The following is a 24,150-nucleotide window of genomic DNA, read 5'->3' on the forward strand; positions in this document are numbered from 1 at the left end:
GCTACGGACAAGGCCTCAACCTATACTGAGAGGACATGGGTTACAGGGCTTGCCTTATCTACAGCCAAATCCCAGCAGCCATCCAATAGCTGTGCTTCTGGGATAATAAAAATATACTCCCCAAACTCTAAAGCATCATCTAAAAAATAAGGTTATTATGCATTTTCCAGGACTTTTAGGCACTAAAACAGACAATGAAGGCCTAGCATAGTCCCCTGCCACCCCAACTACAGTTCAATCACCAATGACTAGATAAATCTAATTTGTTTAACAATTTACACGTCTTACCAAGAACCCTTCCACCAAGCCGCAAGCCAGGGATATGGTCAATTTCTCTCTATTTCATGGGTAATAACCAATTCTTAATAGCACAAAACTTAAACTCAGATGATGGCAGCCCTTCAAAGAACTTACGGCCTGAATCAAATTAAACTGATATCCACCAAAGCGAAGACAGACCTGGTTCAAATCCTAGAGTTGCCACTTACTAGCTGGGTGGTCTCTCTGAGCATCAGCTTTCTTGCCTGTGAAACGGGATAATCCCCACCTTATAGACCCAACTGAATACTGGACACAGAGAAAGCCCTCAATAAATAGAGGGCAGAAAAATACACAAACTATATTGTAACTGTATGCCATCCATGTATACTAACACCGAAGTATTACAAAATTGAATTTGTATCAGGGTCTTGCTATGATTTTGTTTATGTGTATGTGTATATCAAAATCATCCAAATTTTAAAAACACACACAGATATCATAAAATTTTTTCCACTGCAATGCAAACCACTGCCTATGGTGCTGTACGCGCTACTGAGAGGCAGAGAGCATCACAGGAGTTAACTACAGAGCTCACGGAACCTGCAGAAAAGGAGGTTCTAAGCCCCTCTGCCAGAGGAGGACTAAGGATGATGAAATTGATCATTTTCATGGGCATGTGGGCCTGTTTTTTTCTGTTACTCACCTCACCCCAAATCTCACTCACCAAGAAGTGTACACCTCTAGAGACCAAAAACTAAAAGAAGGGGGACAAGGAAGTTCAGTTGTCTGACTCTTACATTTTTAAGCATAAAATGTCAAGAGACAGCTAATGCTCTACGGGCGCTTGGTCTTTGGTCAGCGTTACTGATGATCTGCAAAGGCACAGTTGCATCCTTCGTTGTTGGCATGACCGGGGTATACACAGGAGAAAACACAGCAATGACAAACAAGGTGTGATGCCAGTCATGGTCACCGGAAGTGAGGCAGCTGGCATGCCACTGCTTTCTGCTGCTCCTCTGTTCCAGATATGGTGGTTATTTCCTTCTGCAGAGACTCGGAGGTACAACCACTCACCCTGGTTAGAAGGCCCGAGGGAATAGGCGAAGGGTCAGCCAAACTAGGAAACCACTGAGATTCTCTGAGCCACTTACCACCTGCATGCTGTAGACCAGGGCTCTTCAGCAGTGCCTCAGTTCCCTGAAACCAGCAGCCTGGGTCAATGGGCAACTGAGGGCATGGTACAGTGGGCACACATGACCTGACAGAGGCCTATTTGAGATCACGTCAGAAGAAATGAGGATGCAGAAATCTAAATTAGATCCTTAAGCATTTCCTGAAATGTTGAAGAAGAAAGGAAAAAAAATTGCCAGTGACCAGAAGCACTGCTTTTCACTAGCAGCCCAAGGGTAGGACAGAAACCTACACTAAATTAAGATTAAAGTTTCTACATTCTGGTTGCAGATATATTTGTCCCATGGGGTTTGAATAATCCATGGCAGTAGTTTTACAGAAGCCTTTACAACTGAATAACAAGAGGATAACATGACTTTTCAGAGCAGCATAAATAGCTATCCCTGACTGGATCCTATGGCCTTGACTTCTCCTCTCAAATTCCTCCCATAGGATCTGAAACTTAGTTGTGTTTGACTCAGTGAAGAACTAATTCATAAACGGAAATTATTCGAAAAAGCTAGTTCTTACCTCTGAGCAGACCCAGCAGATGTATTCTTCAAACTGAAAAAGGAAATACACTCTAAAAAATTGAAAGGTTTCAAGTCAAGGAACTCTATCGCTCTTCCCAAATTTCCTGTGTGTGTGTGTGTCAGTGTGCATCTGCATGTGTGTACGTGAGGATATGCTTGTGTGTGTGTGCACGCATGCGTGTGGAACTTCCGTGGGGGCAAAGCAGCAATCAAAAGGGGAGTTTCAGTATTTATGCAAGTTATGGAATGAAAAATTTCTAGCTACTGTAGCAGCTGCCAGATCACGTGGAATGGGAGTGAGGAGATACAAAGCATCTTAAGTAAACACTCTTGTTTTTTCACGTTTTGTACATTCCTTGGTGTTTTTAGGGAGGCACACCTTTAGTCTCTGCTGTAACCATATCAGAAACTCCATTTCACAGTTTGAAACAAGGTTGGGAAAAAGGTAGACAAAGTATCACTCTTGGTGCACGGAACAGTAACAAGAGGTTGGTATTAAAAATAGGTTAAAAGAATGTAAGATGTAATTAAATATTGCTAAAATGATTTGAGAGGCAAGCAAAAAAGTAAACAAAAAACCAGAAGGAAAAAAGGAAGAGAGAAGGTTAAAATAAGACAAAGATGAATTTGATTGCATAGTGGCAGATTTCTCCTGCCTTTTTTTCTAAGGGAGGGGATAGGTGTGGAGAGGACAGGAGGACAGACTGGGTGAACAAAAAAGGAATTAATATTTAAGTGAGGAATTAGTATTAAAATGATAACACATACAAAAAACAAATTCTCTTTTCCTGAATATTAATGTGTACCTGGAGTGCCAAAGAAGGTCAAAATCCTCACATACAGACCTGCCAAGGTAAGATCTTTGCTCCACAACCTGTGATCCATTTAAGTCTGAAAGTCTGCATCCACTCTTTACCAGGGATGGATTCTTCCAAAGACTTTTCTATATTACAAAGTGACTACTGGTGATGAACCTTCCTGCCTTTTCTGCTTATCATTTCCAGGTTAATTCTCTAAGGTAGAAAACTTCTAATTTAAAACTTTAAATATCCAGTGAACTGGAATCCTGAAGCTGGTACAACTTTGGATTTTTACAGATGTGATTTTAAGTACTTGACTGTGGGAAACATTTCAAACCACCCACAATTTCCTTTTCCATCAGCTCCAGTACCACAAACACTGACTGAAAGCCTAGTGCTGAACACTGGGGATAAAAGTTCAAATAAAACGTAGGAATGCTCTCAAAGAGTAAATTCTTCACGTGAGAGATAGACACTTAAGAGACGAAAATTTGCATGTTTTAAAAACAGTAATTTGGAGCTAGTGGGTAGCAGCCAATGAACCTAACCAACATCAAGAACTAGGTTACTTTCTTGGTATTTCTAAGGGTTCAAGGCAGTAAGAGCAAGCATTTCCTTCATTGTAGAGATCTGGGAATTCCAGATTTTGATCCTCCTCAGGACATTCTGATCTCAGAAAAACAATTCCAAATATTTAATGACTTGACTTGAAATATCATTTTAATGTCCTGATAACAGACACTTCTAGCTGGATATGCTAGATCAGCCGTCTGTCCTGTATCAACACCATTTCACAGAGTAAATTGTTAGAAGTTTTATCCACTGGAGTATTTTTAGAACATAAAAGAACAGAATGATTCTTGGCATTGATAGACATATTCGATCAGAGTGAAAAAAGAGCTACTCAGAACTTCCTGAGTAATCAATTGGTATCCTTTATAAAATGGTGACATTTTCCCAGAAAGAGTTCAATACTCAAAAGCATGGATATTGCTGAATTTTGGGGGAAGGGTGTCTTCAAGTTAAGAAAGGAATTTTAGAGCTAGAAGAAATCTTAGACCTCTAATATCCTAATTTATTAGATGAGAAGACTGAAGCTCAGAGAGGTAAGGTGATTTACTAAATCAGCACTTAACATATTAACTTGGGAGGTAGTTTGTTCATCACAGAACTTCAATTCTTCCAGAATAAAATGAATGTCTTTGATGCTAGTAATAAAATAGTAAATTAACTGAAGAAAAACTATGCATGTGATAGTTGATCAAGAAATCTTACATTACAAAAATAAATCACAGCTATATTAAAAATCCAAGTGAGGCCAATCTCAGTGGCTTATGCTAATAATCCCAGCACTTTAGGAGGTTGAGTTGGGAGGATTTCTAGAGCTAAGGAGTTGGAGACCAGCCTGGGCAACATAGTGAGGCCTTGTCTTTACAAAAATATCAAAAAATGAGCTGGGTGTGGTGGTACCTTCCTGTAGTCTCAGCTACTCTGGAGGCTGAGGTGGGAGGATTGTGGCTGCAGTGAGTTGTGATCTTTCCATCACACTCCAGCCTGGACAACAGAGTGAGACCCATGTCACAAGAAAAAAAAAAAAAAAAAAAGATCTGAGTGAAAAGTGCAACTCCAAAAGGAACAGAAAAAATAAAATAAAATTTTACAGAATGAGGAAGGGATTTCTCATTATAAAGACAATTTTAAAAATAAAAAATTAACAGTTTCACTCATGTGTATAAAAATAACTAATTAGGAGAGGTGGCGCCAAGATGGCTGAATAGGAACAGCTCCAGCCAGTGTGGCGATTCCTCAAGGATCTAGAACTAGAAGTACCATATAACCCAGCCATCCCATTACTGGGGATATACCCAAAGGATTATAAATCATGCTGCTGTAAAGACACATGCACGCGTTATGTTTACTGCGGCACTATTCACAATAGCAAAGACTTGGAACCAACCCAAATGTCCATCAGTGACAGACTGGACTAAGAAAATGTGGCACATATACACCATGGAATACTATGCAGCCATAAAAAAGGATGAGTTCATGTCCTTTGTAGGGACATGGATGCAGCTGGAAACCATCATTCTCAGCAAACTATCGCAAGAACAGAAAACCAAACACCGCATGTTCTCACTCATAGGTGGGAACTGAACAATGAGAACACTTGGACACAGGAAGCGGAACATCACACACCGGGGCCTGTTGTGGGGTGGGGGGAGAGAGGAGGGATAGCATTAGGAGATATACCTAATGTAAATGACGAGTTAATGGGTGCAGCACACCAACATGGCACATGTATACATATGTAACAAACTTACACGTTGTGCACATGTACCCTAGAACTTAAAGTATATATTAAAAAAAAACTAATTAGGAAACAAACTAAGTAGAAAACAAACTGAGGAAAACAATATGCAACAAATATGACAAAATTTTATATCTTTCATATATAAATAACTGTCCAAATCAATGAGAAAATTTCAGTGAGAAAAATGAGAAAGGAGAAAAATAAGTTACTTATAGAAGAGAAATAGGTTGATATAAGTTGCAAATATTCAATTTCACTAGAAATGTATATTTGAACAAGATAGTATTTTCCTCCCTCTCCCTTGCCCCACCATCAACCTGACAAAGATACTTAGTTTCTCCTACTCAGAATTATAACACTCAATGAAGGTGAAAGCTAAGATGAAAGGATTACAAAACAAGTAATTTCATATATTGCTGATTTAAGTAAAAGCTAGCACAAGCTTTATGGAAAGTGGTTGAGCAAAAACATAAAAGATAGTAATGCAGTTTATAAGTAGTAATTCTGCTGCTAGGAATTTATCCTTAAGAATATAAACTTAGGTAAAGATTTTTGGAGAGTTGTGCATTATAGTTTATAATAGCAAATTCCCCCAGGGAAGGGTAGCTAAGTAAAGCATGTTATGAAAATATAAGGAAAGTCTCAGAATACAAAGACTGGGGACAGCAAGGGGGTGGGGGGAGGAAATAGCGGTTTATCATTAAATTTTTATTTTCTTCCTTGTAGCTTTCTATTATTTCTAAATTCTCTATGAAGGGCATATATTACTTTTACAGTAGGAGAACAACTTTACACAACAAAAATTCTTTAGCAGAAATGTGCTATAAATTCCAGCAAGTTGCCTGCTACTTTATTCTGGACTGTTAAACACCTGTAAACCTCTTCCAGATGAAGCCTGTTTCCAAAAACAAATTCAATCAGTGAGACAGGGCAAGGACTATGTATAGTATACTAAATTATTTTTTTTTTTTGGAAAAGTATATTTTGTAGCTAGAAAATGGGGAAGGGAATGAATTGTAAACTCCAATATGCAACCTCCTTTAGATTTGAGATTTATAATCTTTGTCATTTATCATTTGTGTCCTGACCTGGCCATAACCCAGGAAGTAAAAAAGATGATGCTTAATTTAGCAAATGCCTTATAGGAATGTGAGAAAACAATTTTCTGGAAACAAATACCTTATTCAAAGTGCACTCTCTCCTCCCATCTGGAAGTCTTTCCTGGCCTTTTCTTCTGTGTGTTTTTGCCCTTCTTCTTTACTGGGTTTTCCTGTCTGGGTTTTCACATGCTTCTGTCTCATTTCACATGCTTCTGTCTCATTAAATGCTGGTATCTTTTGGGGCTCACATCACACCTTGCTCATTTCTGTCTCTGTTTTATTTCATGTGAAGTCTTGTTCATAGGTTCCCAACAAATACTTTTCTCAGTGAATGAAGGCAAGAATAAATCTTGGCCAGATATTTTAAAATTTTGCTCTACTTATAAAAAAAAAGGTTGTACTGACACTAAAATTATTTAGGCCATCAACAAAGTTAACTTTATGTATTGTCACTGAATGACCACCACTGGTGGTAACAAGCTAAAGAGCTATTTGATTGTCTTCTAACTTGACTAGTATAACTCTTTGTAATCATCTCTGTGCGTTCAAATGAAGGAATCTGAATTAAGCTGCTAATGGTGGAGAAACTAAGTGTCTGATCAGTTCAGCACAGATCATTAGGGATGATTATAAGGGATGCTGGCCTCTGTCTGAAGACCTCAGTGCAATAACCAGTGTGCTCAAAATCCCTGTGTCTCTGGCTCATCACATTCAGCTAAACAGTAATTCCCTTCACTGGGTCTTCCACAGGCCTGTGCTGCCCAACTCTTCTTTTTTATAGGGTCCCCTAGACTCAGATGTCTGCAGCCTACTATCATCTATCACTCAGAAGGAAAAGTCACCATTTTTTGCTTCTCTAGTCTGGATTGAAGCAATCTAAAAACTTGGGTTAGGACCAAAATGAGACCAACAAGACTCTTTTGCTACGTTCTTTCCCAAAGATTCTACAGAAGAACTGGACTAGCCAGATGTGGAACATAAAGTAGAAGTCAGAGCTAAGATGCAAAAATCGCAAACCACAAAGGGCGGGGCACCATTATTGGTGCAGCTGCAGATGCTGAAGGTACCTACAGCCACTCTGATCGTTATTAATAAGGTTCTTTCCAGGGTGTGGTGAATTCTGTCAGGTCTGTGCACATCTCCTCTATGTGCCAAGATTATGAGTAATACTAAAGGACAGGAACTTAGATTTACTGACTTGGGATGGAAGTGGGATCTACTGACAATTGAGATGAAGGTCAGATGTGATTGCCAAATTATCATGGAAATGGCATTTAATAGTTCAACAAGTCATGAAAGGCTTCTGTGCACAAACATCTGGCATTCAAGTATATTCCTTAAAGACAATCAGAATAAAACTGGCTCTCTCTTTTGTTCCAAAGTTTCTTTTCTCAGATTTTAAGGAATAGGCAGAATAGCCTTGTTCAGGCTCAAGATCTTCCTTTCATCCCTTTCTTGGCTTACCCTTTAGTCACAAACCTGTAGGTATAAATCAACACCAACTTGGGCCGTGTGTGCTCTCATGTCTCCATTTCGTACAGTTTTAAGCACATATCTTTTAAAATTCCACTCATACATATTATTAGAGAGGACAGTATTATGTCTGTAACTTCAATTATCCTTCTCCCTGCCCCCGTTTTTAGAGTTATACCTGAGTGTTGTTTTAATACTGAGATAATTTTCAGACATGTACTTCCAGATGGGTGTTTAATGAGAAGAACTGAATGATCCCATTTATTTTTTGGTGGCCAAACTGTTTGTGCCCACTTTCATGAGTCACTAATTTTCGATGGGCTAACTGCTAATAGGTAGGGTAGGAGCAGTTCAAAAGAAGTGTTGTATTTGTTAATAAGTTATTAACAAAATTGCTTCTGATTACAGAGGCTAAAAGGTATCTACTTTTACTAGAAGAATATTATCAGTGGAAATGTTTTAACATTTTCTTGGGACTAATGCACTTCCAACAGAACTAATGGTCATAGAATGTATTTTGCCCATTTTAGAGGAAACTGCTTATAATCCTATTTAGCAGGTGCCAGTTTTAGAAATAAAGATTTCCTTCCCCAAGCCATCGAGACACATGATATCTAAAGTTCTTTCTAACGCCTATGACTCTCAGAGGAAAACTCCAGACTACTCAGATCGATGGTGAAAAATAATGCATCATCACAAACCCCCAATTTGTAACAACAATAAGTTGACTGAATAGGGAGAAAGTGATAGTATCCATCAACCATAAAACTCACTTTGGGATTTTATTATGCATTGTGCCATTTGGGGAATGTTAGAATTCTTTATTCACAGGGGTGTCAACATAAAGCTTGTTCTACTTCTATAAATCCTAGCCAAGGCAAGATCATGAAAGGTTTTAAGAACTCTCTGTATGAAGTACCACTCTCTCCTCTCTTTGATGATGGAGGGCAAAAATTTTACCTGGACACATTCCACCCCAACTCCCACCTCTGAGGTCACCCAGATATGCTTTATGACTCATTAAGTTTTTTGAGCCTTCTTGTGAATCCATACCTCCAAGCCACTTTCTGACATCTTAATTGTCTCATTATCACCATTATTCTCTCCTATTATGTGTTTCTTGGATCTTGAGGTGCCCCTAATCCTTTACTCTGACTCACTTTGCCTCAGTCATGCCCAGTCATTCCTGGAACCTGAACAAAGAGGGCATTTACAAGGATTTGTTAAAATGGTTGAGCCTTGTTCACTTATGTACAAATGTGCAATAAATGAACATACATGTCATATCTTATTTCTCCATGTTTTTAAATGTAGGAGGGAAATGCTGGAAAAAGAGGAGAAAACTGCAAAATTCAAAAACCTATTCCAGTTAAACCTAAGTACTGCAACATTGACCTCTTCAGACCAAAACAATCATCCTTTTTGCTTCAAAAAGAGAGCAGATAATTTTATTACAAAAAATAAAGACAAATTTTTATGTAACAGCAAACAAGAATTTGGTCATGTTGTAAGTAAAATATGCATATTTAGCATGATTTATTAGAAAAAATGTACTGTACACTTGCCCACAGTCTGTTATGTTCTGTTATGATATTTTCAGCAATCTTCTATTTTTGCTATCTTAAAACAACATTTAGGACTGCTGGATGCCAGATGGAATTTTTCCTTTCCACCCACTTCCCACTGCAAAAGGAAAAAAAGGTTCTTTGCATCCTACATGGAGATCTTTTATAAATTCCTTTTCCTCATCTTTAGCAACCAAAGTATATGAATGACTCAGAAATCATCAAACTTTGGCTGAATCAATATGAGGCAAATATACAGCACAGTAAGTTGTATTTAAAGTGAACATATCTGCCTGTATGGTGTTTATTAACAAAAGATATTCACATTATGTGCATGCACAAAATTCATTTCTACAAAAACAGGACTGACTCCAAGCCAACTTTTAAAAGAAAAATGGTGATATAACAGTATATTTTGGGAAAAGGTAATAAATTAGAAGTGAACTATCACTGGACATTCTCTCTTCACTGGAACTGAAGTCCCCTGACTTGAGCTGCCCACAGCAAATCCCTTGTATGTATGCTGGTTATTACTTAATATGAAATTGACAGGACTGTGAAGAAAGGGGGACCAGAAACTTTGAAGGAGTGAGTGTGACCCATTCTCCTCCTTCAAATCTGTTCCCACATTGCAATGGAGGAATGTTAAAAATTTAAATGTGATCATTTTTCCCTCTTGCTTAAATTCTACACAAGAGCTTGCTATTGCTCTTAGCACACAATGTTTGGATAAATCCACAGGTCCTGCATCCTCCAGCTCCTGTGCCTTCTTCACCTGGCCCTATCTCTCCCATCCACAGTCCACACTTAGGTTCCAGCTGGTTGGTTCTGCTTCTAAAGCTGCTCTCTTCTCCACATCAGGTCCTCGTGTTATCACATGTGTTCTTTCCTCTGCCTGGAATACCAATCCCTCCTCACTTTTCATAGCTCTCCTGACCCTTCAGATTCTGTCTTTCTCTCAGGGAAACATGCATGACTCCCTAGACTAGCCAAGGTCCCCATTAAACGCTTCCACAGCACTTGGATGCTGACCACACAGGTAAACTGTGAATTCAGTCTCTGAGTTTCTCGCAGAGCATCAGCTCATGAGGTCAGAGATGTAGTAGGGCAGTCCTTTGGGAACCAAGCCACACGGTAAGTTGCTACCTATGTGTCTTTACTCCTTGATATCTCTTCTTTTTGTTTTTCTAAACCTCAAAGTTGCTACCTATGTGTCTTTACTTCTTGATACCTCTTCTTTTTATTTTTCTAAACCTCAGCAGTACACAGTTATCATGAACAACTCTCCATCTGTCTGTGCATCCTTTCCCTAAACTTTTTGTCTTAAAGCATTCATTATAAACCCAAATAACACCAGCCTGACAAAAGTTTCTAGTGTTGCCTGATCAGACACCAGTCTACATGGTAGTAACACTGTTATGTTAATGCAGATCAGGCCTTCTTGGGGGTAGAGAAGAAAAGAATATAAAGTCACCTGGGGTCTGGAGTGAGATATACCACTGCAGGAGGAGGGTGAGGGCAAAAAAACAATGACAACCTGTTTTTCAATACTTCACTTTAGTGATTTTTCAACCATATTGCAGATGATACGGCTATTTTAATTTTACAAGAATTAGAACCTAACAAAGCTAGGAGTAGTATCTGTACAGCAGAGAATAAAAAGACCCTTTGATAACATAAGTTTGATAAATCAAACGAACTGAGCCAGTATCAATGTTCTTAATTGGGCCTTTTAAAATAAACTTCAGCACTTTGAAAAAATAGCATAATGACAAATTCCTCTCCAAAAATGCTCAAACTAATTTTTTTTTAATGTTAGGACTTGCAGTGGGCTTCTTGTGAGAACCTAAAAATACAGCTAATGAGCAGATGGCTCCACCAGACAGCAGGAGCACACCACTGACTTCCACTGGCAGTTAACTGCTATTTTTCTGGAGGAAAAGCTAGAATTTAAAGAGCACACAGAGTGAACCAAACTTGTAAACCTTGTTCCTAAGTAAATGAGAAGAGCATGGTTTGCTGCAGTTGTGAAATGTGTTTGCCAGATTTTACTTTCCTCTAAATGTCTTATTTAGACACTTCATTAAATGCTGTCTTGAATGGTTAACTGTTTTCCATGTAGAAATTCTTTCCCCACCTAGACTGTAAACTTCTTGGAGGCAAGAACTAACTACTTCTACTTTTTTGTTACTCTGTGGCCATATTATTCCCTATTAAAAATGGACTATAATAACTCACTCCAGGAAGCCTAATTCCAATGGAAAGATACTTTAATACCAACCCAACACAAAGTCAGGATTTTGTTATTAAGAAAAATAAACTGGTTTCAGTGAGGTGATTTCTCAGTTTATAATCAGGCAACTTAATGTATTATGAATTGCCTATTATACCCCAGTTCTGACTTTCAATTCTATTACAATAGTGTTAAAAGGTCTACTTCTCTTTAATAAGTAGTTTCTTGGTTAAACTAAATACTGATAAACTTCAAATAATGCTGGGGATTCCTTGAAACTTTACTCACCTAGATGTATAATTATAAGTTTGAAAACAATGATAAAACCTCTTTTCCTTTTAGTATTTCATATAGTGTAAAAAGAAGATTTTCACCTTATATTTAACTGCTTAAAAAAATACAGACCAAATGAAAGTTGGAAAAAGGTAGAGACCAACTTTTAATATGTAAAATAAGCATGACAGCAGCCAGAATACTCCAAACCACTTCTCCCCTCGTAATCCTTAAACAAGGAACCCTTTGACGTAGGCAGAATTCCAGGATGAGGCTGCAGGAAACAGGGAAAAGGAAATTCCGGTTGAGGCTGAGTGATAGAGACCCTACCCTGGCAGCAGACTGTGCCAAGATGCAGTTTCAGAGTGTGCAAAATCCCCTTCCCACCCATCCATATTTCATGAGTGAATTAGAAAAGGGGAAGGAAGTAGGGTGGGTCCCCAGACTTAACAAAGGAACAGAAGAAAATGGGGTGGGGCAAGGGAGGGATACAGACAGGATCCCTAGGGAAAGTATTGCTGAACAAGGTTTTCACATACATTTTACAGATACTGCTCATTTCTACAGTTAGAAGTCAGGAAGTCAGTTTAGGAGCTATTGTCGGTATTTCTAATCTACAATTTAATACACTACAAAGCATAAACTACATTTCAGGAAAAATATAGGCTCAGTTTTCTGGTAAACAGTGCAGCTATAGTCCTGAAAATAGGACCCACATCCATCTAGACACATACTTTGATGTAACTATTTTGCTGAAAATAAACAGTGAAGAGTTTATAAGCTTTTCAAATCTAAGTAACAACTGGGCAAGCACCTTTTCTTTTTCTGCATCCCTGCCCCCCAACCCCCATCCCTCCCTACGTATTCTTTCTGTCTCTGTCCTTCAGGGCTGCCCTCTGAGTGCATACTCTCTGAGTGCATACCCTCTTTCGCAGGACTGCTGTGGTTCCGGTTACGTTGGTTTCTGGGCCACCTATCAGTCCTCACTCCAGTGATGAAGGCTGAAGGAAGACACTCTCCAGAGGCAATCAGACTTGAATTCACTCTGGGCCCAAGTCTGCTTAATCACTTTTCAGCTCCCTCACTATTCAGTCACTATTCAGTCAGACCGAAATAATATAATTTACCTCATGAAGGCCCTGCCTCAACCATCTTCCTCAGGAAAAGTTAGAAAACCAAATGCTCAGTCAGTCCTCATTATTTTTAGAATGAAGTAAAACTTCTCAGTCCTCAAAATCCTCCACAGTCTGGTCCCAATCTCATTTCTCATGAAATCTTCCTTCTCCTGCCTCCCCTCCCACACCCCCAACTCTTGGTATTCCGGCAACATGAAATCGTTTCAGAGTTCCAAAAAGCATCTAATATTTTGGTATCTCTGTGCATTTTCTAATGCTAGTCTTCCCACTAGGAATACTTTTCTTCAATGTGGATTCTTTAAATCCAACCCAAAACCTAATTTAAGGTCCAGGTCAAACTCTACTTCTGCCCTATGTAAGAATCCTGCTTCCTCAGGTGTAAATTCTTCTTCAGACTCCTATGTATCTCTCTTGGGATTCTCTTCACTGCTTCCTTGTATCTCAGTCATTTGTGTGGATAGTTTTTCTCCACAATTAGACTATACTTCTTGAGGGCAGGAGCTACCATAGTTAGTCTGGCTCCTCTGCGACATCGGCTTAAACAAAAGTTAGAAATGAATGGATGACAGAGAGTATTCTAGAAGAGAAGTATAGTAACACCAACTCAGACTACACAGATCAGGAGAGCAACCCTAAAATCCCAGTTAATTCTCAGGAAGGCACACATACTGCAGCAAATGCCAAAGCTCTGGCCAAATATGTCAGTTTATTTGGGAGCTACCAGAGATTCTCTCTGTTCAAGGTATTTTCAAAGGGTTCTGGAATGAAAAGTTTGTGTTGTCCCCATAGTGTTTGCCAGAACCCTACCTAACAATCTGTCAGTGAGATAATACGAACATCTCAGCCACCTGAAGCAAACTGTACGCAAACAAAGCAAGGTAAATGGCTTATGTAGCTTTTTGGCAAAGGTGGTAAGAAACAGAACATTCTTATGTCTGCCACTATACCAAAGAATCCTTCAAAATTGCTTACTATAAAACAGCATGCACATCCCCCATTACCAGTAACTGAATTCTGTCAATATTACTGTGTAAATGACTTTCCATATTTACTCCCTCCTCAGTTCTTATGGTCACTGCCCCAGTTCAGGCTAGCACCTCTTACCTGACTCACTACAGTAGCTTTCTAAAGGTTCTTTCCAACATTTCCCTCTTCTTCACTCAATTATTCCTCTAAAGCAATGCCAGAGAGATCTTACAAAGGCCACATCTGATCATGCCACTTCCCTTATTTGATGGCTTTCCTTTGCCAAAAGGCAAGTTTAAGCTCGTTAGGGTAGCTTACCAGTCTTTCATAATGGAATTTTAGGCTGACTCCCAGCCTACCCCTCTCCATTCCCTAGGAATCACCAGGACTGCAGTTATGTGTCTTCCCATGGGTCCCTCTGCCTGAAATGCTGTCCCCTGCCTTCTTCTATGACCATTAGTCATTCTTCGGGGTCAAGCTCAAAAGTCCCCATCTGATAACACGTGTCCCTTCCTCTATTGGCACAGTCACAGAATTAAGGCTAGGAAATACAATGCCTACACAAGAGATAATTTCTTTAAAGAACCAACAGCTCAATGTTAACTCTACTATCATAATGTTTAGAAGACACAGCCAATTTCTTTCCCCTTCTGAAAGTCCTTGCACAATAATTTTCAACACATAGGAATGAGTGCTTGCTAATTGTGCCTACAGCTAGTTAATAGAAAATAGAAAAATAGAGTGCTTCCTGAGAAGCCTGCGATAATTATACATTTAACTTTTTAAATTTCAGAAACACCTCGGCAAAAGCACAGAGTGAAGCATTTCTCTAATGGCATGCGTTTATAATCACAGCATTTAGCAGTTAAGAAAATATTAGAAATGCCTACTGAGAAAGCTGTAATCCCCTTCAATTTGTAACAAGATGTACCAGCAACAAAGGCTTTATTCTATCAAATTTATGTCTTTCCCCCTGCAGTAGTGCTGCAAATTAGCTCTCTCTTTGGCATCTTTGTGGCATTCTAGAACTGGAAAAGTAATGAAGGTTAGTCAAAAGGATGACTCAATAGGCAACTTGGATTCTAACTCAAATTTTATCACTGTCTACTTAACCAGCTTTGGCCCAGGAATGGTGAATGAGGTCGATGAAGCATTTTAAAATCATAAAAGAAAGGAAATCTGTATGTAACTTCAGGGTTTGGTCATTATTGTTATAACAAGAAGAGGAAACTGCAGACCTAGGTTTACGTTAAGTAAACTGCAGTTTCCTCTGTCCGTGCTGTGTGTCGGAACTGAGTTTCTATGAAGAGCAGACGACTGCTATTGTAAAGAAAGCGAGCACAGGAAAAATGAAACCACTGCACCACCTTCATGAACACTGTGAGCTTAAGGGGTAAGCAAAGGTACAGGCACATCAAATGCCCCAGACATAAGATTAAAGTGAATTAGCAGGTGGTTTTTATTCCTAATAAATTACTGCAAAAGTGTAAGCATCTAGTATCAAATAATTCATTTAGAGGAGTGCTACATCAATATCAGTTTGGAGAGTTGAGAGATTCCACTGGTGTCATCCTGCAGAAGGGAGATGACAGAATGGCTTCGTTTATATTTATCACTAGAAAGAAAGATCCCTAATATTCCTTTCCTTACTTTAAGTTTCACAGGAACATCTATATAGAAAAAGTTGTAATTCCAATATTACACAGCATCTTTCGTCTCAGAAACAAAAATGTTTCAGAGTTGTTAATGCACCCATTATATAACAGTCACGCAAGAAGTAAAAAATGTTAGTGTTCTATTTTACAAATGAAGTGAAGGTTTAAAGGTTACAGAGCATATAACCATAGCAAAGGTGCAAATCTTCAATCACTAAATTTCTGCCTCATGTTAAAAGCCTTTACAATTATCAGCCCCAAGTGTAGATTTCTACAGTTACAGATTTGAAGAGTATTATAATCTCATTGGCTGTGACTACTTATAATATTCTGGACTGAACTAAATATACAACAAAGACAACACACAGGTATCTTTTTAATAAGTGCAAAGTTGTTTTGTCATAAGCCTTAATCATAAGCCTAAAGCTTATGATTTCTAACTTTGGTGAAGTGGTACCCTACTGTTCTACTCTTTGATTTTTGAAAGATCTTACCATACCTGAAGTTGTTACTGGTTTACTGTACCTAATTTGCAATCAGTTGTAAGATACAGCATTCATTTTAAGAACTATAAGGAAAGAGAAATGCTTACAATTAAACTATGACATGTTTTCATATCATCGATTGTTAAGACTACTGTGGGGAAAATGTGCATCTTGAAATCAATAAAATATGGCATATGAAAACTGTTGCTCATCTAATTAAAATGAATCAAAAGGAAATTTTTTGAAACATTTAAGCTGCACACTAGGATATTCAAATATCCTAAGGACACAGCAGAGGTTAGGAGTCAGTCTATGATACAGTCAAACTTCAGGGTGCTTTTAACAACTTGAAAAAGGTGCTAAATTTTTCAATAGTTCCAAGCAAAGTGAAGGTTGCCTGAGACCTACATCCACACTTAAAGTCAATAGTCACCTCTGAAACAGTTCAATCACAAGTCTTTGAAACTGCCTAATTATTCTCTTTCTTGAGACACCAACTGTTACAATTCGATGTCTCACTGTTAGAGAAGTGCTGTCTTATTAAATTAAGCAGCCAGCCAGCCTTGAGCATCTTACCTCCTCTCCTTCTCAGTAAAACCCTGCCATTTGTATTAATAGATTTGGAGCAGAAAAAGCATGAAGCAATGTTTTCCCCCCTGGAAAGGGCTGAAATAAAATCTCAAGGAAAAATAAAAGTCAGAGAATGACACACGTATAAGCACAGAGGAATGTTCTCCTTCATGAGCAATCCTGGATAGTGCAGCACTGAGAGTGAAGTCTTACAACCAACAACAACCAAGTCAACAGATAACAATGTGTGGCACAAGAAAGTGGTCCCATTGTCTTCTCAGCATGACAGCAGCATTCTCAGTTCTAAGGCTCAATCTGAATAACTGCTTTCAGGAGGACCAAGCGGAACGTCCCTTTCCTCCAGTTTTAACTGTATTCAAACAATATAACTCTTGTTGGAACACAAGCCTTCATAAGATACTGGGAAAACTCCCTTCTGACCCTCCCACTTGGTGAGAGCATCTATAATCTGTTTTTGTGTTTTTATCTATTTCTAGTGACTTAGGACACATTCATTTGGCAACTAGATCCACCTCTGTACTAAACATAAAAATATGTTGAAATGTTTTTTCAAAATTCATATTCTACAAACTATACGATAAGGCAAAACTTCCAAAATCAAACTTGAAAGCCACCCAAGCAGGATCATAAACAGATAAGGATTCATATTCGCTTAAATGCATTCTCATATTTCTACATAATTTACTTATGAGCAGTCTCTTATAAATCCAGTGTCATAAGCCACTTGCTTAGAACTATGAGCGCTGTCATTTTTACTAAGGAGGATGCTCTTGGGGGGAAAAAACCCCAAAACCTAAAGAATTTAAAATTAAATAGTCTTTCGTTCAAACATGCAATCAGGCAGAAACATTTTCCACCCCTTCAAACCTGCATCCCCAAGAGGCAAAAGGCTTACGTGTTCAGACTTCTCCTGTTCTTTTTTGTCCGTCTGCAAAAACTGATAGTTTTCTCTTGCCAGCTTCTGAACTAGTTCAATTCGTCCGATTTCATCTCTTTCTTGAAGCTTGCACATCACCCCTGCCTTAAGAGTTGGAGAAAAAGCGAAGATATACTTAAAACCACAGTCCCAGGACATGACACCACCGCAAAGTTCACCTTATAATAAGCTCATCTTTTCCACTGCCTGGATTAAATCATGGTCTTGGGAAAATATTTTGCCTTTCAAAAACTGAAGTTACATTATTATAATCTAGGAGCACCATGCCAAAAGACTTAAAGTTGAGTCTGCATATCACTCTACTTTAAGAGCAAACTAAATCATTTGCTACTAAGTGTGCGCCTGATAGGCTCCTGTTTGTTTGTTCCTGACAGCCTGTTTCCTGTTACATAAGCAAAGCCTAGCAAGAGGTTAAAAACTCATGGGAAAGTTAGCCAGGAACCACACTGGTGAAAGGGAGAAGTGATACAGAGCCCTAAAAATAACAGTATACAACACCCCAATTCTTTAGCCTCACAACAAATTATTCCATATGTAAATAAACCCTTAACAAGAAGATCACAAGATAAATTTTTTCACAATTGGAAAATTACTATGGGGCATCAGTAAAATACCACTAATAGTGCATAAAAGATGGTGAAATATTTTGCTAAAAATAAGGGATTGGAAAAAGAAAGCTCGAAATTTCCTTCCTTGGGGTTTGGAAATGATCCATAAAACATCATATTTTACATTAGGTCAAAGTGCCTAAATAATAATAGGAGGAGGGAGGTGAATCTAAGACTTTGAAATAGGAAAAAGAAAAAAGTTCATTCTAACACACTAATTATGAAGTGTTTCTGCTCAAATTCTTTCCAAAATGGTTCATACTGACATACCAAGACATGATCTAATAAAGAAATCCAAAGTTATACTTGGCAGGAGCAGTCAAAACTATGGAATCCGTTTTCCTCAACATAACCTACAGGATTTGAATATACTCCATAACATGACCAAATACAGCAAAGGGGCCGGCGAAGAATCCAAACTTCATGATCTTAACGGTTTGTGCTAAAGATACGCATGTTGTTGAGTGGGCAGCAGAGAAATGGAACCATCCCTGCAAAGCAATGACTAACTCTTTATTCCCAGGGGCTATGGTATCTCTTTAACTAGTAGTTTGTCCAACTAGGAAGGAAATAAACAAAAAATTTCTGAAGTGGCCCACATCACAGACTCCTAGAGGACAGCAACTGGAATTCCTCCACCAAAGTCAGAGATTTTTACAACATCCTCACAAGTGGCTTTTCAGTTCCTTTCTAAAGTTTCCTTGGACAGGGACCTAAGTTTATCTTAAGACAGTCTGTACTCTGTTGGATAGCCAGGATTGTTGGAAAGTCCCTTATTCTTATCACACTAGACAAAACTGAAACCATTTAACTTCAATCCATGAGGACTAGTTTTGCCTTTTAAAGCAATGGAAACTAGGCCTATTCTTTATACAATGTGACAATCTTTCAAAAATTTAAATACAAACTATTGCGGGAAGTCAGGGACCCTGAACAGAGGGACTGACTGAAGCCGCGGCAGAAGAACATAAATTGTGAAGATTTCATGGACATCTATTAGTTCCCCAAATTAATACTTTTATAATTTCTTACACCTGTCTTTACTGTAATCTCTGAACATAAATTGTGAAGATTTCATGGACACCTATCACTTCCCCAATGAATATCCTTGTGATTTCCTATGCCTGTCTTTACTTTAATCTCTTAATCCCATCATCTTCTTTGTAAACTGAGGAGGATGAATGTCCCCTCAGGACCCTGTGATTGTATCAACTGCACAAATTGTTTGCAGAGCACTGGTGTTTGAACAACATGAAATCTGGGCATCGTGAAAAAAAAAAAAAGAACAGGATAACAGGGATGTTCAGGGAACAAGAGAGGTAACTGAACTGGCCGCCGGTGAGCCAGACAGAACAGAGCTATATTTCTCCTCTTTCATAAGCAAATAGGAGAAATATCGCTGAATTCTTTTTCTCAGCAAGGAACATCCCGGAGAAAGACAATGCGCCTTGAAGGTAGGTTTATAGATGGCCCCTTTTTAAGGTGTCTTGTCTTTTATGGTTGAAGCCGAAGGGATGAAATCAGCCCTGGTCTCCCATAGTGCTCCCAGGCTTATTGGGATGAGGAAAATTCCCACCTAATAAATTGTGGTCAGACAGGTTATCTGCTCTCAAACCCTATTTCCTGATAAGATGTTATCAATGAAAATGCATGCCCCGAAACTTCATTAGCAATTTTAATTTCACCTCATCCAGTGGTCTTGTGATCTCACCCTGCCTCCTTTTGCTTTGTGATATTTTATCACCTTGCAAAGTGTGTGATCTCTGTGACCCACACCCTATTCGTGCCCTCCCTCCCCTTTTGAAAATCACTAATAACAATTTGCTGGTTTTACAGCTCGGGGAACATCAAGGATCCTGCTGACATGTCATGTCTCCAGTGGACACCCAGCTTTAAATCTCTCTCTCTTGTGCTCTTTCCCTTTATTTCTCAACCCAGCCGAGACACTTAGGAAATAGAAAAGAACCCACGTTGAACATCGGGAGTGGGTTCTCCCGATAACAAACATTTATAATATTCTCATTTTAATATTCTCCGGATATATATCTGATGTGGTTTGGCAGTGTCCCCCTCCCAAATATCATCTTGAATTGTAGTTCCCATAATCCCCACATGCTGTGGGAGGAACCAGGAACAGGTAATTTAATCATAGGGGCAGGATTTTCCAGTGCTGTTCTCGTGGTAGTGAGTAAGTCCCATGAGGTCTGATGGTTTTATGAAGGGGATCTCCCCTGCACAAGCTCTCTTGCCTGCCACCATGTAAGACATGCCTTTGATCTTCCTTCGCCTTTTGCCATGATTGTAAGGCCTCCCCAGCCATGCTGAACTATGAGTCAATTAAACCTCTTTCCTTTATAAATTACCCAATCTCAGGTATGTCTTTATTAGCAGCAAGAGAGCAGACTAACACAATATCCCTAGTTCCCTAAATTATTTTATTCATTCATTCACTCAACAGAGTAAAGGATTTATTTGAGCCAGAACCTACTATAAGTCTGAGAATATGGTAGTGAACACACACAAAAAAACAAAGTTCTGGCTGGGCATGGTGGCTCGTACCTGTGATCCCAGCACTTTGGGAGGCTGAGGAGGGTGGATCACCTGAGGTCAGGAGTTGGAGAACAGCCTGGCCAACATGGTGAAACCCCATCTCTACTAAAAATTCAAAAAATTAGGCAGGCTTGGTGGTGTGCACCTGTAATCCCAGCTACTAGGGGGGCTGAGGCAGGAGAATTGCTTGAACCCAGAGGTAGAGGTTGCAGTGAGCCAAGATCACACCACTGCACTGGACGACAGAGCAAGAGTCTGTCTCAAAACAAAAACAAAAATAAAGTTCCTTACATCATGGAACATACATTCATAATGTAACATACCAATAGGAAATATCGCGTGGTAATATATGACAGAAAAAACAATGAAGTAGGGTAAGGGGACAGAGAAATAATTGAAGGCATTATTAAGATAAAAATGTCAAGGAAGGGTTTTCTAGTAAAATGACATCTGAATGGTAACCTAAAGGAAATGAGGAAGAGGTGATGTGCATATCCAGAAGGAAGTGTGTTTCGGGCAGAGGAACAGCAAGTACAAGGGACCTAATGCTCAAGTGTGTTGGCACGCTCAAGGATAGGCAGAGACAGCAGCAGGGCTAGAAGAGAGCTGTAAGCAGTAGACTGGTGGCACTGGTCGAGAGGTAATGCAGGAGCCCAACACACAATTTCCTTATAGGCTGTATAAGGAGTTTGGATTCTTTTTCTGAATAAGACAGAACTTTGGAAGGTTTTGAACAAAGAATTGGCAAAATATGATTGACATTTTAGCAGGATCATTGTGTGTCCTCGGTTGGACTGGGGGAACTAGTTGATGCTAAAAGACCAGTTAGGAGCCTGGTTTTCACATAAGACATGGCTTGGAACTTGTGCTGGTGGTGAAGATGGTACATGTGGTTCTAACCACTGGAGATATTTGAAAGGTAGAGCCAGCAGATTTTGCTGTTTGGGAGTCTCCAAAATATTTGGCCGGAGTAACTGGAAGGATGGAGTTGTCATGGGGGATGCAGGGGTTGGTCTGGGAAGGAAAATGGCTATTTGACATCCAAGTGGAATTGCTGGGTTGGAAGTCTGGAGGTTCAGGGGAAGTCCAGGCTGAAGATATGAATTCCAGAGTCATCGGAGTACAGATGGTATTCCTCTGGTTTTACCAATGGAATGGTGTAAATCCAGGAATGGCGTAAATCCAGGAGTCTAGTGTTTCGATACTGGGAAGATGAGGAGTAATCAATCAGAAAAGGAGACTGAGGAGGAGTGGCTCCAAGAAGAGAATCTGGAGAGTAGTGAAGCTGTTTCAAGGAGGAAGGAATGAAAAACTCTATCAAATGTTGCTGAAACGTCAAACAAGATGGGCCCAAAATAACCGATGCTGAATTTGACAAAAGTAATTGGTAACTTTGAGTGGAGCAATTTCTGTTTGAACTGATAGCGACAAAAGCTTTATTAGCATGGGTTCAACAGTAAATAGGACACAATTCTTCCAAAGAGATTTGTGACAAGAAATGAGGCACTAGCTGAAAACCGTCCTTGAAGAGAGTTTCGCTTGCTTATTTGCTTTAACATGAGGGCTATTCCGGGATGTTTACCTTTATTAGAATTCCAGTAGAGAGCAAAATTTGATGATGCAGGAGGGAGAAGGGGGCATTTTCAAGAGTAAGATTCTTGAGTAGGAAAGAGAAGATAAAGATCTACTCTCAGAAAGAAATATGAATATAAATATTTCATCCAGTGAAACAGGAGAGACAGTGAAATACAGGGGTAAATATGCAGTTACGTTGTCATATCTGGTGGTAGGGACGTGCAGAAATTCCTTTCTGAAGGCTTTTATTTCCCAGAAAAATAAGAAGCAAGTTATTATCTGAAAAAAAGAAATTGTGGGGAGATGCTGCTGGAGGCATAAGAAAAGAAGGCACGTTAATAGTCATTTAGGTTACAAGCACTGGGAAACCATTGTGTAAAGGACCAGACAGTAAATATTCTAGGCTTTGTAGGTCATGGGGTCTCTGTTGCAACTGCCCAATTCTCCAAGAGATAATACATAAATGAATGAGCACAGCTACATTCCAATGACATTTTATTTATAAAAACAAGCAGTAGGCTGTGGTTTGTCAACTCCTGGCCTAAGAGAAGGGGAAACTGGGCAAGGGAAGTAGAATAAAGACTGCCAAGCACTACTAAAGGCCCACTTGATTTTATTTTTAGATCCTTTTATGCTCCTAGCCATCCTCCTTAGGGCAGATTTCTGTTTGTCAGGATTTTAATGCAGTCCATAATCTGAGACAATGGTAAATATATGGGCCTATCATTACGATGCTCTTTTAATCTACACTAAGGAGGGTAAAAAAGTTTCAATGGTATTATAAAATAACTATGAAGGCAGGGAAATTGGGGCAATTTCTACTTACAAATAAACATTCTTTAAATGTTTTGACACTTAAATACGTTACTATTATCTAAAAAATTCATGAACATCAACCAGCGAGGATTTCTTCTCTCTCCTTCCATTTCACCTGCACAGTATTTACTATACTGTCCTGGCGGTGGAGGGAGGATGCTAACGACCCTCCAAAATGCCAACCTGGAAACCTGTTCTGTGATTCAATCAGTGGTGTGATGGATTTAGCCCTGATCTTGCTCTGCTCCCCAGTATGGCCCGCCCATACGAAAGACAGCATGTGGTGAATGGAGACCCAGGCAGTGGTGGGACACAGTTGAGAGTACTGAACAGCTATAACTAACTCATCACCACGGGGAGCCTGTTCCCTCCTTTCACCAGCACTGGCTCCAAAGCAACTCAGTTAAGCTCCCACAGACTCAATCTGGAGACAAAGTCTGTCCTTCTATCTGTAGGTCCCAAATACAGTGTTTTGTTTTGTTTTTTTAAATCAGCTGATTACAGCATCATCAATAAAAGGCTGAAATTAAATAGAGGAAATTTAAGAGGTCTTCACTATTTTTTGGATTTCTGTATGAACATGATTTTTCAAGGAACTCTAAACATTTTTCACATATGATTAGAATCCTAAATATAAACTTTTCTCTCAGCCAAGTGCAGTGGCACATGCTTATAATCCCTGTGTTTTGGGAGGCCAAAGCGGGAGGATTGCTTGAGCCCAGGAGTTAGAGGCTGCAGTGAGCTATGATCACACCAATGCACTCCAGCCTGGGCAAAAGAGTGAGACTCTGTCTCTCTCTAAAAATAGTAATAATATGTAAATAAAATGAACTTTCCTTTCAGGAGGAAACATTTTCACACAACCAGATACTTGGGCCCATGAAGCAAATATGTACTTTAAAGGCAAAATGCTCTTACTTTTAAAAATGGGCTTCAGACTAACTTATTTCTTTAATTCCACATCTTGTAATTAAGAATATTGCTGTTTTGATTTTCTGGTTTCCAAATAACTTCTAGATGCAGTTTCACAAGGTAATCAATTCTATAGCATTCCTTACATAACAACTATCAAAAAAGACTTTCAAGGAGGTTATGAATGCTTCTTCATTCAC

General features: G+C 39.1%; 1 protein-coding gene across 1 annotated transcript in view; it reads right to left on the minus strand.

Moving 5' to 3' along the window:
* RAPGEF5 (Rap guanine nucleotide exchange factor (GEF) 5) overlaps positions 1-24,150 on the minus strand; it is a 247,962-nt gene that overhangs the window by 85,354 nt on the left and 138,458 nt on the right. Inside the window, exon 9 of the mRNA XM_011973915.1 lies at positions 17,448-17,573. Within this exon, the coding sequence (XP_011829305.1) occupies positions 17,448-17,573 (126 nt within the window). The remainder of the gene's footprint in view (positions 1-17,447; positions 17,574-24,150) is intronic.

Source organism: Mandrillus leucophaeus, unplaced genomic scaffold, assembly GCF_000951045.1.
Source record: "Mandrillus leucophaeus isolate KB7577 unplaced genomic scaffold, Mleu.le_1.0 Scaffold140, whole genome shotgun sequence".
Taxonomy (NCBI): domain Eukaryota; kingdom Metazoa; phylum Chordata; class Mammalia; order Primates; family Cercopithecidae; genus Mandrillus; species Mandrillus leucophaeus.